The following is a 16,147-nucleotide window of genomic DNA, read 5'->3' as shown; positions in this document are numbered from 1 at the left end:
TCAATACCAGTGTATCCATGGGTTCCCATGGTGGGATACAATTACAAAAAATGGTTTTCCCCAAATATTTGTCAATAAAGTGTATGTGAATCCATTAACGTTTAAATGGAAGGGAATTTGTAACTGCAGGGTGTACTATACTGAAGACAGTATCCACAATGTGTTCTTATAATATAAGGTTGCAGCTATACAGCTTCAAGTCAAAAGAAAAAGAAATTACCTTGCTGACCAAGCAAAAGGCATCCGGTACTGGCCCAAGCGGTTACATGCCAGCTTGGCATTTTTCAGGACTTTTTGAGCCACCTGTAGGGATTACATGCAAACACAGCTACGGTTAAACACATTCTGCATCTCAAAGACACTGAAAAGTGAATTCGGAGATATGCTACAACTTTAGATTTTGTGTTTATGCTTCATTGACCAACAAAGCTGTTTTCCCATTCAGTACCCATCAGCTACCTCTGGAATCCCACAGGACAAAAAGGCCAAGGACTCTTTCACATTGATGCCATCCCATACTGCTGGTGTCCACCACTGGATTCGGGGAATGCCACCGCGACAGGAACAGACAACCTTACGGCCACAGTTCCGGTCGGCCACCTCATCACTGGAGGCATGGAACATGGTCTACTTGGACTCGATGTCCTCCACCTCTCCCGGAGGGTGGGCAAAGTTCTACCGTAGGTGGGAGTTGAAGCTTCTTCTGACAGCCTCCATCCCTCTCTCGGGGGTGGAAGGAATGCGGCTGCAGGTCCTATTATGTGACAACTTAATTGATCATATGACTATGGCTTAGGGTGTCCTCGTCTGAACATAGGGTTCCTAATGGACAGTCCATGACACGCACAGAAGTCCAACAGAACACCACTTGGGCTGTGGTTTTGGTGTGTGGTGGTGGGGGTATTCCTCCCAATAACACCCTTCCAGGTCTTACTGCCATTGCCCATATGAGGGTTTAAGTACGCAGCAGAACGACGAAGTTCCCGACAGGAGCGCTCTCCAGCACCCCCTCCAGGAACTCCCAAATTGGTGAGTATTCTGAACTACTGTTTGGTGCATCAGCACAAACAACAGTCAGGACCTGTCCTTCCAACCAAAGGCAAAGAGGCGACCCGCTTGTCCAATGGAGTAAACTTCAAAATACAGGCATCAACTCCAGGGTAATAGGTTTATAAGTAATAACCTGTACAGCATCTCTCACTATGAGAAACTCCAGTGGAAAAGTGTCCAACCTTTCTCTAGAGGATTGCCCAGGCTGTGTGTGGAGGTGAGCCTGATTATATCTGTCAGAATGTCTCAACCTCGGACACTAGCTCAGCCTTTTTCCTTGCCAGAGTGGTGACATTCCACCTCCCGAGACTCCCTGTGGCCAGGGGTCGGACTGCCAAGGCTGCCACCCATCTTACTACGCACCTGACCCCCTTGGGGCTGCCCACAAGTGAGGAGGTCATGGGAAGTGGGGCACACAATGCCTCTTTGGCCTGTGCCAGGCGGGGCTACATGAGTGTAGACAGAACCACCAGGCCACCTTCACCAGGTCACCTTCGAGACCCACCTCGAGGCCTGGCTTCAGAAGGGGGCCGAGGTGATTCACGTCCAGGCAGAGGAAACTTCGGTCCATTTATTTTTAGCATAATTAGGGGTAATTTAAGATGAGCGTTCTCTGGTCCCTCACCTAGGACCTATTTGTAATGGGTAACCCCGACCAAGGGCGAAAATCCTCAGATATCTTGACTCCGAGGATCATCATGACACACAAACCCGTCCACCACGATAAGGTGATGGCTCAGGTAAGATTGAGATATAAAAGTCTAGTTCTTTACTCGCGTTACATTTTGTTTTAGCTGTTGAATGCAATTGCCAAGTGTGCTAGCGCAAATTTTTAAAAATGAGAATTCAGTTGGAAACTTCTCATTCCTTTTTGAAATTGTAATTGATAAAAAGATAATTGCAAACAGTCTGCATATAAGCACTTAATGATACATTCCAAAAAATCTCTGTGAAAGGTGGTGTAAATATTCAATGAAGCCTGTATACAACTACATCATATGGAAAGACATTGTTACATTATCTTAACAGGAGTGACGATATAAACAAGGTCAATGCTGGCCAACACTTAACTCAAAATCCATTTGTAATGTAGATTAGTTTGATAAGGTCTTGGGCTCTCGGCCTTTACCTTGGTGGAGTCAGAATTCTTCATGTAAGGCTCGGCACAGTGATTGATTCCTCCCTGCAGCACCTTCTCAATGCGAGCCACCAGGAATATATCAGGATGAGGGCATGTTACAGAAAACACTCCCTATCGATTACAATTTCAATTAGTCAACTTAAATGGCAATAAATAAAAGGTGTTGACAGACTTTTTTTTTTTACCTGTCGAGGATAGCGCATGACTGTGTCTGGCACTCCGTGGATCAATCGTGGACCTTCAGGGATAATCTCTCCCCCGCCATTTATATACTGACTCTCAAAATTGGGCATCATGCCCCTGACAGATGGGTGGTTGAGGTCCACGTGGAAGTCAGATGAGATCTTCCTTCCGTTTTGAATGTCAAACAGTGAAAGGGTCACATAGAATGGCTCCACCTGGAGATGGAAGGGAAAAAAAGCTGAAATTTTCTGATAAGCAACACAAACACACGTTTGTGTCTCATTGGAGGAAGGCAAAATGAGCTCTTTCAGGACAGTTTCGAATGAAGAAATTGGTATCTGAACAATTTTCTGGTTGCTATGTTAATAGTCTCTGAGGAGCAAACAGTAAGCAAAGACCATCCACCTGTCTTACGTATTTACTCATGTGGATAATTAGATTTCTGGGACTTGTGGTCTACTGTGATAGGAAACTCACATTTGTTGTTGGTCCCTCCTCATTCTCAGCCACACAGCTTTGCAGATTAAACGAAAGGTCATTGCAGTTAATGAGCACACGCTTGCCAAACTTTTCTTCAAACTGCTTGACATCTGGTTCTATTCCTGAGAAATCCAGTTTCTAAAGGGTAAAACAGAAGCAGCCCAATTTACAAACACTACATTTTCACTGTTGCACGTATCAAAGTAATTGGACATAATTACTTGTGTATCAGGGTCAAGGGTGAAAAGCTTCAACCTTGTTTCATTTCTCATCCTTGACTCTATATCTCTTGCGCTCTGAGGGGGGAAAAAAAAGATTCATTTAAAAGGACAAAGTGTCTGGATTTCTAGACAAGAGGCACACCCTCACTGCAGACTTTTTCAGTCAGGTGGTTTAATCATTAGTACATTTTTTGGCCACATCTGGAAATTGCATATTTACGTTTTACAGTTTCATGTGGTGCAAATGGTTATGGTGGTGCAAATGGTTATACTGTCAAGCTGTTTTCCAGTGAAGTTCCCACTAACTGCTCTTCAAAAATTGACTATTTTATAATCCTCTGGTACTTTGCATCACAAAACAAATGCTAAAATATCTACTTCAAAATACATTGAAACACATTTCAAGAACCTTTTCAAATCATGGTAGAGAATTTTTTTTTGCATATAATGTTAAAGGCCCATGACAAGAGGTCTGCATTAAATGTAGCATTACACTAAATTCTAAACAAACTGCTGAATCCAAATTTAAGAAATACTATTGTACTTATAAGATTTCTATTTTGTATATTTCTGTTGTGAAGTGATTTGTAAAGAAGCTACAGTACCTGAAAACTGTCCATACTGCCAGACGAACTGTCTGACTTTCCAAGATCATCATCTAGGAAAAAATTCAAGAAATCACTAAAGTCAGACATGTGGAAGATATTCTGGCCCACTTTACCAAATCCCCCCCAAATTGGTTTACTCGTGTGTTGAGAAAACAGTGACAAAGAGATCTACAGTAGGTCAGTGATTCCCAACCAGTGTGCTGTGAGAGCTCTTCTGGTGTGCTGTGGGAAATTATCAAATTTCACGTAATTGGTCAAAATATTACTCATTTACTAAAAATAATGTATCTTTGTTCATCTGTCAATGACAGCGGCATAGAAAGACAGGGAACATGTAAATTATCTTCTATTAGTTGGAAGAAAGTGTATAATTGATTTTCGTATCCACTTTTTGTGACATTTTTGTTTGTTGGCGTGGTGTGAGATTTTTCAAATGCAAGCTATGTGACTTGGCCCTAAAAATGTTGGGAATCACTGCAGTAGGTAGAAAAGAAAAGGACTCTGCTGTAATTTGCAGATGGGTGTTTGGGGGGGTGTTAGTTTCAAAAACTTTGAACATATGAAAATATATTTTTGACTGCTTTAAAAATTATGGCAAAAAAATTGTATTTCAAGCATGTCCTTTTGAAGATTCCTTTTCCCCTATAACTGAAAATGGGCCCTATGTTTTTTTTTTTGGGGGGGGGAGCTGTTAGTTGACGTAAAAAAAAAAACAAGGTACCAAGGTAACACAAAATTGGAATTTCATAGGACAACGCCAGAAGGAGGACAAAAAAAAGGGCATACAGTATATAAATAGATAGACAGATGAGCATGCTGACCATCATGGCTGTCTCCATTCCTCTTGTCTTGCATCGCGATCTCAAAGGTGCTGTGTAAGATCTTATTGAGCGTGTTGATCCAATCTTCCATCTCCCCTTCACTGTCTGCAGCCAGCAGATAGGCGCTCTTATCTTGCATCTTCAGCTCAAAAGCAAACCTCCGAACCTTGTTATTCTGTAGCATTGAAAGATTTTACCAAATCATGAATTTATGTATTAGGAAGGACAGATTATAGTTTGGCAGTACAAAAAAGTCAGAGAAAAGATGGAAAAACATCATTTTCTGGCACCTTTTCTAAACACAGATTTAGTTAATTTATAATGTAATATTAGATCTCCAGATGTGACCATGACCTTTACACTCTATAACTTGTTATTGCCAAATCTCTAAAAAAAAACCATTTGATTCTAATAGATCATGCTCTTATCAAACAGCATCTTGCTTCACTTTAATGCTCACATCATCATTACTGCCAAGCAACAAAAATCAACACAAACAAAAAGAGTATTTAAGTCAAACACTCCCTTGGATCGAACTAGTCAACTAAGTCTGCACGAAGCATCTATAACATGTGAGTCACTTTTTGGAAAGAGGGGCCACCCAGATGTAAGCTTTCACAGAAATCAGCTGGATAAAGCGATTTAAGAATAGAAGCGTTTTTCCATCTACATCTCAAAGCAACACTGGAGGAGTGATGTCATTGTCTCTGCAGAGATTCGGAAACAAAACTGCTGACTGACTGGGCTCCAGTTTGTCAACCACAGAACGTTAAAATAGACAAAAATATAACTAATTGTTATGAGGCTTCCATGGATTGTCGTGTTTTGGATTGTACTGCAGTGGTTGGAACATGTTATTATAACAGAGTTTCAGTGATAGTATAGGCAAAGGTGGTTGGATATTATCTACAGGCTCGCTTGCTGAATAAACACAGGGAGGAGTGTTGAGTAGAGAAATAAAGGCGAGACTTTCATAAACTGAGTTTATGATCTAATACAGCAAGTTGAAAGCTATGACTCTCCTCAGTGTTATTAGAACTGTGGATTCAGTTATTGGTCAGGTTTAATCTAAATATGTATATACGTCAATTGCCATCTTAAAGTGCAGAAGCAGCTTGAGCCTCAGCGTGATGTCACTCGAAATGCCATTGCGGCTACATTGCGCAACATGTGCAGGTTCATACTCAGACCACAGTTTGCTGACTGTACGTCATATTATCCCCGTTACTGCAGCATTTTAGAAACTGCCGGTGGGACTGTGGTGATTATTGCAAACAGTATATCGGAGGTATACGTGTTAGAATAAAGGGGTTGTGAGGTCAGATGCCATAGCTGTTGGACCTGACAGAGGGGTTGGCTGATTGATGGGTCAAGGTCTCAGGTTGTTCCATATGATGCAGACTCATCCAAGCACGTCTACATTGATCTTGCGTTGAGCAGCAGGGCAAAGCATATCATTAGAATGCATAATGCAGTTCCCCACATTGTCAGCCATTTTAGAGCAAAATGTTCTGACTGATATTCAAGACCCACAGAATACAATTTTCTGTGACAATATAAACACCAACTAAAAGAAAGAGAGGACTCTTTTTTTTCCACCAGAAAATAGTCTCTAGTTTTTTTGTTCTTTACTAATCAGCACTTGAACATGGTTGGTTTCACCCGAATCATTGGTTTCTGACAAGAAAGCGGAGATACTGAGCTTCTTGTAAAAAGATACATCAAACAGAAGAATTATTTTTTCACCAATGTTTTTTGCTTTTGTGGGCTTCAAACTTTAATAAAATAAGTAGGGCTTTTGATGGGAAAAATATAATTTAGTTATAGTTACAACTATTAAATGCTTCGTAAATGCTGGAGCTGAACATCAGTGGTTTTTCTTAACCATATCATTTATAATCTTTTCTCACAACTACGACACACATTTTTTACAAAGTACCACGACACATACTCTGTTTATACCATAATTTACCTAATCTGTTCAACTGTGATGTTTCTAAACTTATCCGACATCCACCAGGGTGCCATTTTTCTCTCATAAGCAACAGGTCAAGCTGAAATTCAACCCCTAATCTTTATCTTCTACTCAGAAGCTGTGCTGATCTTAACCCCAAAGTGATACAACGCCCGCATCTACAGCAATATGTTTGTCATTACAGTGGTTTACAAACCAAAATTTAACAGACAATCAACAAACAGATATTCTTCCTTGCTTACCTGTTGAAAAACATACCAAGGCTCAGGTATCAAATGCACAGCCCACCACTGTGTGAACTTTTCCGAAACTTTAGGTAGATTCATACAATCAACAGCATTTATAAACGAGGAATTAATTTGAAAAAAGCGCACCCTTCCCAACTCCCTCCCAGGGCCAACACTTGACCTTCCATCATCAAGACTTCCCCAGTAGACATCCGACAGAGAAAATTGGGTCAGTGTGGGCCCAGTTTATCTTCTGAGATGACATATGATAATACACACAGCGAGTCTCCGCCTTCATTCAGATGTGAACGTGGCTGTGCTTGTAAGACTTCACCATTCACCTTGTTTTACTAGCTGACAGTAAAGAGGAGTGAAAGTTTTCCAGATTCTACTCAGGTTAACAGGAAAGAAAATTGCAGTGGCATCACAATCAGTGTTTGCGCAATTAGGTTTGGAGTTATTTCCTGGAAACTGGAGGATACTTCAGTACCGACAATCTTTCACTTCTGGTAAATTGTGTTTTAATACACAGGTGGGTACTGCTTACATCCTGCGCTACCTCAGTTCAGGGTCACTGTGGTTTGATAGATCAAAACAGTGTTATGTAACTAAGGCTTACCTGAACAACACCCATACAGGAGTCCAAGAAAATGGTTCCTTTGGGCTCTTTGGAGATCTTCTCATCTTTGTAGAAATTTAAATTGTAAGAGCCATCTCCCAACTGCGTCAGATGGAAATATCGTCTCTTGAATGACTGATGTGATAAGAAGAGAGACTTGTGTTTAGCTGTGACATTGCAACTGTGTTCATTGTTATTTAAAGTCTCCACCTTTGCTATACAACGCAGTTAACAAATTCCAAAAAGATAACTATCTCTGAGCCAAGTGCTGGTCAGTACGTCAATATTGTGAGGAGCCTGCTACAATCACTTCACCGGATGTTGGGAAAAAATAAGCGGTGATGCATTTTAACCAGGTCGGATCTCAAATCACATTTTCCCAATGTGATGAATGAGAATGTAACCAATATGTTCCGGTCATTCTCCCAAACTAAAATTGTTGTACTGTATATTTTAATGAGGAAAAATAGCACAACCTAAGTTTGTTCTTTAGAAAAATATACAGCAATGATCTAATAAAAGAATTAAATAGTTTTTGTCACACTGCATAAATTAAATGGCCACTGCACTGCTCTTTCTGGTGTGGCCACCTTGGCCATTTGGAGGCAGCAAACTTGGAGGCAAGACAAACAGCTGTATAAATTGCTCATTGCGAAAGCTCTACTCGTTTCAGCTAATCGGAATTGTACTAATATTAGTTGTTCCTTGCGGTGGATGTAGAATATATAACTGAGTGCTGTTACAATTGCTATCGACAGATCTTCCTGCACCGTTTGTTTTTAATACATTGATTAGAGGGTTATAGTACTGTGAAAAAGGTGCTATTTACGTTTGCATTAAAAAAGGGGACTGAAAGTCTGAGCTATGTGGTTATTTTGAATATACAAGTTGTAATTGTCTTTTACTTTTTGGGATTAGTTTCACAGTAGGAATGGCAATAAACAGCTTGAAGCCTTGTGAACTGAGTTGAGTGCACTGCCGCCATTCAGCATTCGTATCACAAGTCCGTGATAGATCAAGCAAAAAAATATATTAAAAAAATTCTGCCAAATGACAGGTTGTATTTCAAGGTACCTCTGTACCTTCCTCATGAGCTAGACTCATTGCCTTTTGGCCATCATCCATTCAGCACAAAGCTTTTGAAAACACAGTTTTATCCCTTTCTTACCCTCATGGTAACACTGATTGCACTGTTCATGTTGCCTTTACAGAGCCAACCATGTTTGGTGATCCCATCCTTTTGGGATCCAAGTGAGGCTGAATCCTGCAGGTAAAAACAACACTCAGATAAACATCAGCTCAACATGACTAACCCATCAACCTTCTAAAACGCGAAGGACAGTACAGTCACCTTTTATGTGTTTGAACATACCCCCAAAAATGACCCTATAGGCAAAATCATGAAGGTTAAACAATAGTACAGTATGAGGACATTATATCATGGATGCTAATAAGCCAGCCTGCCAAAAAACTGCCTCACTGTGCAGAAACCCTGTGATCTCTGGCTTTGAGACAGCACAGAGTCCAATGTGGTGTGGGTCTGACTCCACTGTCCAAATAAGCAGGCAGGAGAACATTAAACAAACTTTGTGTGTTATCCCAAATAAATAGGGAGATCTTGATCGTGACACATCTCAGGTTGTTTTCACATTTCAGAGGTGGGCCAGTAGGAAAGTTTGACCTTTGCCAGAAGGTATTTCAAAAGTTACATCAGTGATGAAGAGCTTTAGGAATACAGTACAGCAACATGGGAAGAAACAATGTGGGGGGAAGGGGAGAACGAACTCCACAGTAAGTCCTGGTTTAGATCATCCTTGCATTGATTTTACGCTCACAAACTTTAGAACGTAGAAACTATTTTCCTAAGACTTGGAGGTACTTCAAAGCTGGAATGACCTTTCAAGATGCTGATGTTCTGGTCCAACATCACCTCCTCTTTCTGTCTTTTTTCCTTTGTATTTTCCTCAGGCTCAAAGCATGAAAAAAAGTATTTTAAAATGCTGGCATAATGTTTCCAATGGTCCTAATGGCAAAATCCACAAGCCATCTGGAAGAGTTCACGGTCTGATTGTCCTCGTCACTGTGTAGACAACACCCGAGAGGCAAACAAATCAGTGGGTTCATTTCCTCTGACCTGAATTAGCGCTGAAAAACAACACACCAAGTGAAAAGAAAGGTGGTCTCATTATTTGGGGGGTTTTATGGTAAGATTTCCACCCATTAATTTTCTACAGTGCAACCTCATGATGGTCCCGGATGAGCAGAAGCCTATCCCAGCAGACTTTGGAGGAAAGGCGGGGTACACCCTGACCTCATTGGATTTGTTGCCACCCAACCTTCAATTAACCTAACATGCATATTTTTACAAAACGAGATGTGGCACTCAGAGAAAACCCATCCAAGCACGGGGCAATATGGAAACCCCACACAAAAAGGCAGGAGCTGAGATTTGAACCCAGAACCTTGTAACTGTACTTCAGATGTTCTAATCACTTGGCACATGGTAATTTAAATTGCCAAAATGTTGTCACGACTTATTGAATGTCAGTGAGAGATGTTTAGCATAAAAGGAAACTGACTAATCAAACAAGCAAGTGCATAAAATGTAGCAAAAGAATATCAGCTTTTCTATTGGATGCGCACTTTCAAGGCACACACTATTCATCCCATGATGGTCAGGTGTGTCAAGTCATTAGAGCTCTTTCTACTTCCCTACCTTGCTTTAAGTTATGTCTATCCGTCCATTTTCTATATTTTTTTCCTCATAATTGTAAGAAAGAGCCTATCGCTGTTGACTTTGTTCAAGAAGCGGTGTATACCTTTGACTGGTCACCATCGGAATACCAAATGGAATTAACCAATATAATTTAAGGACAATAAAGCAGGAAAACATTCACAATGTTTGGAAGAAAAAAAAATGAGGTTAATCTCCAGATGTATGTGGTCAGTCATCTTAAGAACCCTGCTGGAATAATGCATTCCAAAATATGTTGAGCCCTGGTGCAACACTACCACAAACATGCCAGACTATATTTTGCAACAAAACACTATATTTTGCTGTAATTAGAAAGAGGTTCGTGTTGGGCAGTTGCAGCATCGTCATGAAATTCCTTCAGAGAGGAAATCAGGAATGGTTTATTTATTTCCATTTCCATTATTCGTTAGGGGAAAATATTGGTAAGTCAACCAGTATCCTGAATGAATTGTGTTTGCCTTGATTTCCAGGATACATTAACGCTGTCTGCTAAATAGTCAAAGCCTGAAAAGAAATTCAAAAATAAATTAACTTCTGCCATAAACAGTTTGTTTTTCAAGTCCAAATCAAATCATCCACTCAGTTTAAAAAAAGAAGAAGACAGAAACTCACTTCGTCTTTGTCAACATCCTCATCCACTTCAAAGACATGGACTGCCAATTTGTCAGGCCTGGAAACTTTGCTGTAAATTGTGAAATATTATAAATACATATACACCAAGACAACTTTTAACAAGACAAACCTACATGAAATTCTGACAAAAATAGGATTATGATTTTAAATACATAGTGGTGGCCCATTTGTTGTTTTACAGGGTGAGCTAATGACTCTGTAAATGAAAAGAGTCATGAGAAAGCAGCCCACTCTGGTAAATGCATTTCAAGCTAAGATTATTCATGGAAAAATGCCAGGGTGTATTCTGCCCGGTAGAGTCAAAAAAAGAAAAGTACTAGCGAGAACTGGTTGAAGATTTCATGTGACGTTTTTAACAGCCAACTCACCTCACAGTGCATTGTTTTAACATCCTGAATATCTGCAAAGCGTAAAAGCGTTTGGAAACGCCGGACACGAGAAGGTCATCAACAATCCATTCAACTAAAATTAATGTAAGAGTGAGACTCTTAAGGGAAGAGGCAGGCCAAGGCAGGCTAGTGACACAATATCCCGACAATGAGGGTGGTTTCCACTCAGTCAGAAATTATCCAGAGTATCATTAAAAAGAAACCAGTCTATGCTGGAGTGAAATGGGAATTGTTTGTGTGGGGCGTTTCCTTGAAATTATGCAATGACAATATTCTAACCCCCCTCCCCCATCTTGAGCAGGTTAACGTTTTATTATTTCAACATATGTATTTGTGTGATGCGATGCAACTTTTACACATGAGAATGTTTTCTTTACCACTTTGCTGCCATCAATAAAGCGTGCTGAAGTTTATAAGGACTTACATTGGAAGCTGGCGGAAGTCTCCTGAATAAGCTTCATACTTGTAGTTGACAATGTGCCAGTCTGTCTTGTAGGTCTTAATGCACTGAGAAGACATAGTGAAAGCTGATTAAAAACCACTAATACGATAGTATAACACGATTAAAACACACAGCATACATATCGTAATTACACGTTTGAAAAAAAGGGTGCGGGCAACTGCAAGATAAAATTGCAATCACAGTAATGAGTTAAATGCAGTGATATCAAATAAATAGGTCTTCTAAAGTATGAAAGAACACAATTTCAAAAATCAGAATAAAAAAAAAAATAAACCAATAGAAATTCTTCTTCTGTCAGAGAAAATCCACACAATTATACTAACAAAGTGTAAACAGCAACACCAAAGCAAACCAAAGCAAATTTATTTCTGTAGCACATTTCATCTCAGATCACAGAGCCCTACTGGATTTGTTTTGTCAGTGTGAAATGTCCAAAAATGTATACTAATCACAACGCGACACAAAGCTAAAAGCAATGGATGAATCAGATATAAGGAAAAGTAATGAGCATTTGCTTTGTTTCCACCTCGGTCTGATATCCCCCCAGCTCAAGCCTAGTGGGAGTGCTTTCTCTTCAATTCTTGGAAAAAGGCATCTGTTCACGGACAAAGTGAAAGGTAGGAGCGGCTCACTGGTGTTTATTCAACAGATATTTTATAATATCAGATGAAATGCAATTCAATCTAGGGAGCAGTCGGAAACAGAAACAGGCTTGTGCTGATCTGATCTTTACAGCTGTGTCGAGCAACACCTAACTGGCAGATTTTGTTTCTTTGAGGTTAAAAGTGACCACTGTTCAGAAAGCTAAGCTGATGGTCCTAATAGTTTTTTAGGTCAGAGCTGTGCGGTAAACCCTCAGTAAAACTCACTTACAGGACTTTATTTAGCTATCTTCCATCTTCTTTGAGGGTTGTTTTTATTGTTGCTCTAGATAGTTATTCTACATAATAATCATACAGACCATGAATTGATTATCGTGGGAGCAGTTTATGGTGTCTTTCAAGGCATCACACAGAATGCTAATGTGTGGTGGTAAAAAGGATTTATTGGAAATATAGAACTATATATCCATCCATTTTCTGAGCCGCTTATCCTCACAAGGGTCGCGGGGAGTGCTGGAGCCAATCCCAGCTGTCATCCGGAAGGAGGCAGGGTACACCCTGAACTAGCTGCTAGCCAACTGCATGGCACACGGAGACAGACAACAGTCGCACTCACAATCACACCTAGGGGCAATTTAGAATCTCCAATTCATTCATGTTTTTGGGATGTGGGAGAAAATCGGAATGCCCAGAGAAAATGCAAGCACGGACAGAGCATGCAAACTCCACACAGGGAGGGCTAGGATTGAACCCGGGTCCTGAGAACTGTCAGGCCAACGCTTTTACAGCTGCATCACTGTGCCGCCTACACCTGCATAATACTACATAAATATAAAGTCAACTAAAGGCACAACTATTTAGAGCATTGGGATCATAGTTCTGAATCCCAGCCCCGCCTGTGTAGAGTTTACATATTCTCCCCGTGCCTGAGTGGATTTTCTCCGGGCACTTCGCTTTTCTCCCACATCCCAAAAGCATGCATTGATTGAAAACTCTAAATTGTCCTGAGGTGTGATTGTGGCTGTGAATAGTTGTTTATTTCTATGTGCCTTGCAATTGGCTGGCAACCAGTTCAGGGTGTACCGGGCCGCCTGCCTGAATTTAGGAGGAATAGACTCGAGCACACTGATGGTGTAGTGATACACACGCCTGGCTTTGGTGCAGGCAGCGTGGGATCGATTCCCGCTCAGTGATGGTGTCGATATCCGCCCTGCGACTGACTGGCGACCAGTTCAGGGTGTAGTCCGCCTTTCGCCCGAAGCTAGCCGGGATAGGCTCCAGCTTTCCTGCAACCCTTGTGAGGATAAGCAGCTTGGATAATGACATGACATGACTCTAGCACTCCTGCGACTTTTGTGTGGATAAGCAGCTCAGAAAATGGATAGAATCTTGTGCAAACAGTTCTTGAACCACTGCATATTGAAAGCTGAACAACAAAATGCTGAACCTGGCTTAGCATAGCATTATGTTCCTTAGCACACATTGATGTTAGCATGCGAGCAATAACTTAAAACACTCCAAAGACAAATAAACTCAAGACTATCAGAAATATACTATTTTAAAGACAATTGTTCAATTAGCTTATTACGTTTTTACTGCTTTAAAACTGTGGACATACATTTTAGCTACTTTTTGGTCCAAGCAAGTGGTGAGGTCTTTCCAACCTCATTCACAAAAAGTCCTTTCCCATCTTACAATGCATTTCAACCAATTAAAAAGAGACGCACAGGAAGCACTCTTAAGAGCAACAGTCAGAGAAGTACCACGTATTTGAACATCTGGGTATTGATTTACTCTTATCACCCCTCCACACAAAAAAAACTATGATGCTCCAACATAAAGTTTGTCATAATGCAGCATAATGACCTGTAATGAGTTAATTCATTCTGCAGACGAGAGTCAGCTATATTTCACGTGAAATAAACACTATTCGTGACATTCTCGGACGTGCTACATGTAATATTGCTAATCCACGTAACAGATTAGGTAATGACTCACATTACTGTCACTCTTTGACGAATGATTACATTTCATGATTGCATTCCAGCCTTGTGGAGCAGCATTTCCATCTATCTAAGTGTTATATTCCCCAGTCCTATAATTACTGTAGTCTTGCCTTATCAGTTTCACTAAACATACAGAGCTGTAGTTTGACATTTTACTGCCGGGACTGTCCTCACTGTGATGGTTTCACAATTATTTACATTGCATTATATATATGTACCTACCTCTTGGACGAACAGACTCTGAGCCTCCCTCTCTGCATTGTCAGGCACTGTGGGATAGAGGCTCCTTCCTTGCCGCCTCAATGTTGAAATCTGCAATACAGAGATTGAGATTTGGTCACCAAAGAAATGCTACGTCTTAATGCCCCTCGAGATGTGATAGAGAAGACCATCAACATGCAGCCAAACATGATCACCAGTGAAATGTGAAAGTGAAATGCAGTTGACAGAATGTAGACTCCCTAAATGTCTTTTTCCATATTTTAGCACATGCTGAATCTGGCTCAATGCCCCTGTTGTACAGATGGTCGCCTAGTAATCAGCATCTCAGCACCTTTAATACCTCCTTAAAAGTCTTTTGCTCAAGGCCAACAAGCTCACTGCATTCTGGCCAAACGGCATTTCCATCCTCCAAAATCGTAATTATGTTTTTATGCAGACAGAAAACCTCTCGTTTTTATTAATGTATTTATTTTATATGAAGAAAATTTGTCTGAGCTCACGTCAAAATACAGTATGTGATAACGATAGGACATTCTATAAAGTATATGATCAGACTAACATATAACATTATGTGTGTAGTTTCATATTCTATCAATGATTGTTTTTCTCATGTTTCTGTGAGACATTTAATTCTGTGCACAAGTCTTTAAGTCACTGTAAAACTATGTGATTTGTCAATGTGATGTTAAGTGAGAGAAGTTCGTCTGAGAGCAGGTCGAATGTGTTCTGCTTTTATCCAAGTGGCCAGTGAAATCGAAATGTTTGCTGTGTAAGTGGGGGATTCAGACAAAGGCAAGTGCGCTGATCTTTTCTTAATACAAACGCAATTCCAATGAAGTTGTGTAAAACATGAACAAAAACAGAATACATTGAGTTGAAGTGATCAACTATTGTTTTTAGCAAATAATCGTTAACTTGGCATTTTATGGCTCCAACAAAGATAGGACAAGGTCATGTTTACCACTGTGTTATATCCCTTTTTGTTTTAACAATATTCAATACATGTTTGAGAAGTGAGGACTCTAATTGTTGAAGCTTTGTAGGTGGAACACTTTCCCATTCTTGCTCGGTGTACAGCTTTAGCTATTCAGCAATCTGGGATCTCTGTTGTCGTATTTTACGCTTCATAATGCGGTAGACACATTCAATAGGAGAGAAGTCTGGACTGCTGGCGGGCCAGTCTAATACCCCCACTCTTTTACTACAAAGCCACACTGTTGTAACACGTGCTGAATGTGGTTTGGCATTGTCTTGCTGAAATAAGCAGAGGTGTCCATGAAAAAGACGTTGCTTGGATGGCAGAATATGTTTCTCCAAAACCTTTGTCTACCTTTTAGCATTAATGGTGCCCAATGAATAGAGCCCCCATACCATCATAAATGCTATCTTTTGAACATTTTTTTCTTTTTCTTTTTTTTAACTGGACGGTTCTTTTCCTCTTTGGCCCGGAGGATACGACATCCACAATTTCCAAAAACAATTTGAAATGTGGACTAATCGGACTGCAGAACACTTTTACATTTTTCATCAGTCCAACTTAGACGAGCTTGAGTCCAGGGATGCTGGTGACGTTTCTGGGTGTTCCTGATGAATGGCTTTTGCTTCGTGTAGTAGAGTTTGAAATTGTACTGTCACGGCAGCTCCTTTTGTACCCAATCATGACACCCACCTGTTCCCAATTAGCCTGTTCACCTGTAGAATTTTCCAAACAGGTGTTTGATGAGCGTTCCTCAAATTTCTCTTTTTACCCAC

The 16,147-nt window shown here is 40.4% G+C and overlaps 1 protein-coding gene across 3 annotated transcripts in view; it reads right to left on the bottom strand.

Moving 5' to 3' along the window:
* zmp:0000001200 (dedicator of cytokinesis protein 9) overlaps positions 1-16,147 on the bottom strand; it is a 78,579-nt gene that overhangs the window by 25,253 nt on the left and 37,179 nt on the right. For all 3 annotated transcript variants that reach the window (XM_061842053.1, XM_061842054.1, XM_061842055.1), the window contains exons 3-14: positions 14,396-14,485; positions 11,527-11,609; positions 10,693-10,762; positions 8,494-8,589; positions 7,326-7,460; positions 4,505-4,679; positions 3,681-3,733; positions 3,076-3,150; positions 2,852-2,992; positions 2,377-2,589; positions 2,180-2,302; positions 221-303 (exon numbers count right to left, since the gene is read on the bottom strand). In XM_061842053.1, coding sequence (XP_061698037.1) covers positions 221-303; positions 2,180-2,302; positions 2,377-2,589; positions 2,852-2,992; positions 3,076-3,150; positions 3,681-3,733; positions 4,505-4,679; positions 7,326-7,460; positions 8,494-8,589; positions 10,693-10,762; positions 11,527-11,609; positions 14,396-14,485 — 1,337 coding nt within the window. The remainder of the gene's footprint in view (positions 1-220; positions 304-2,179; positions 2,303-2,376; positions 2,590-2,851; positions 2,993-3,075; positions 3,151-3,680; positions 3,734-4,504; positions 4,680-7,325; positions 7,461-8,493; positions 8,590-10,692; positions 10,763-11,526; positions 11,610-14,395; positions 14,486-16,147) is intronic.

Source organism: Syngnathoides biaculeatus, chromosome 14, assembly GCF_019802595.1.
Source record: "Syngnathoides biaculeatus isolate LvHL_M chromosome 14, ASM1980259v1, whole genome shotgun sequence".
Taxonomy (NCBI): domain Eukaryota; kingdom Metazoa; phylum Chordata; class Actinopteri; order Syngnathiformes; family Syngnathidae; genus Syngnathoides; species Syngnathoides biaculeatus.
Note: the sequence above shows the minus strand (reverse complement) of the source record. Positions and strands in the feature narration are given on the sequence as shown.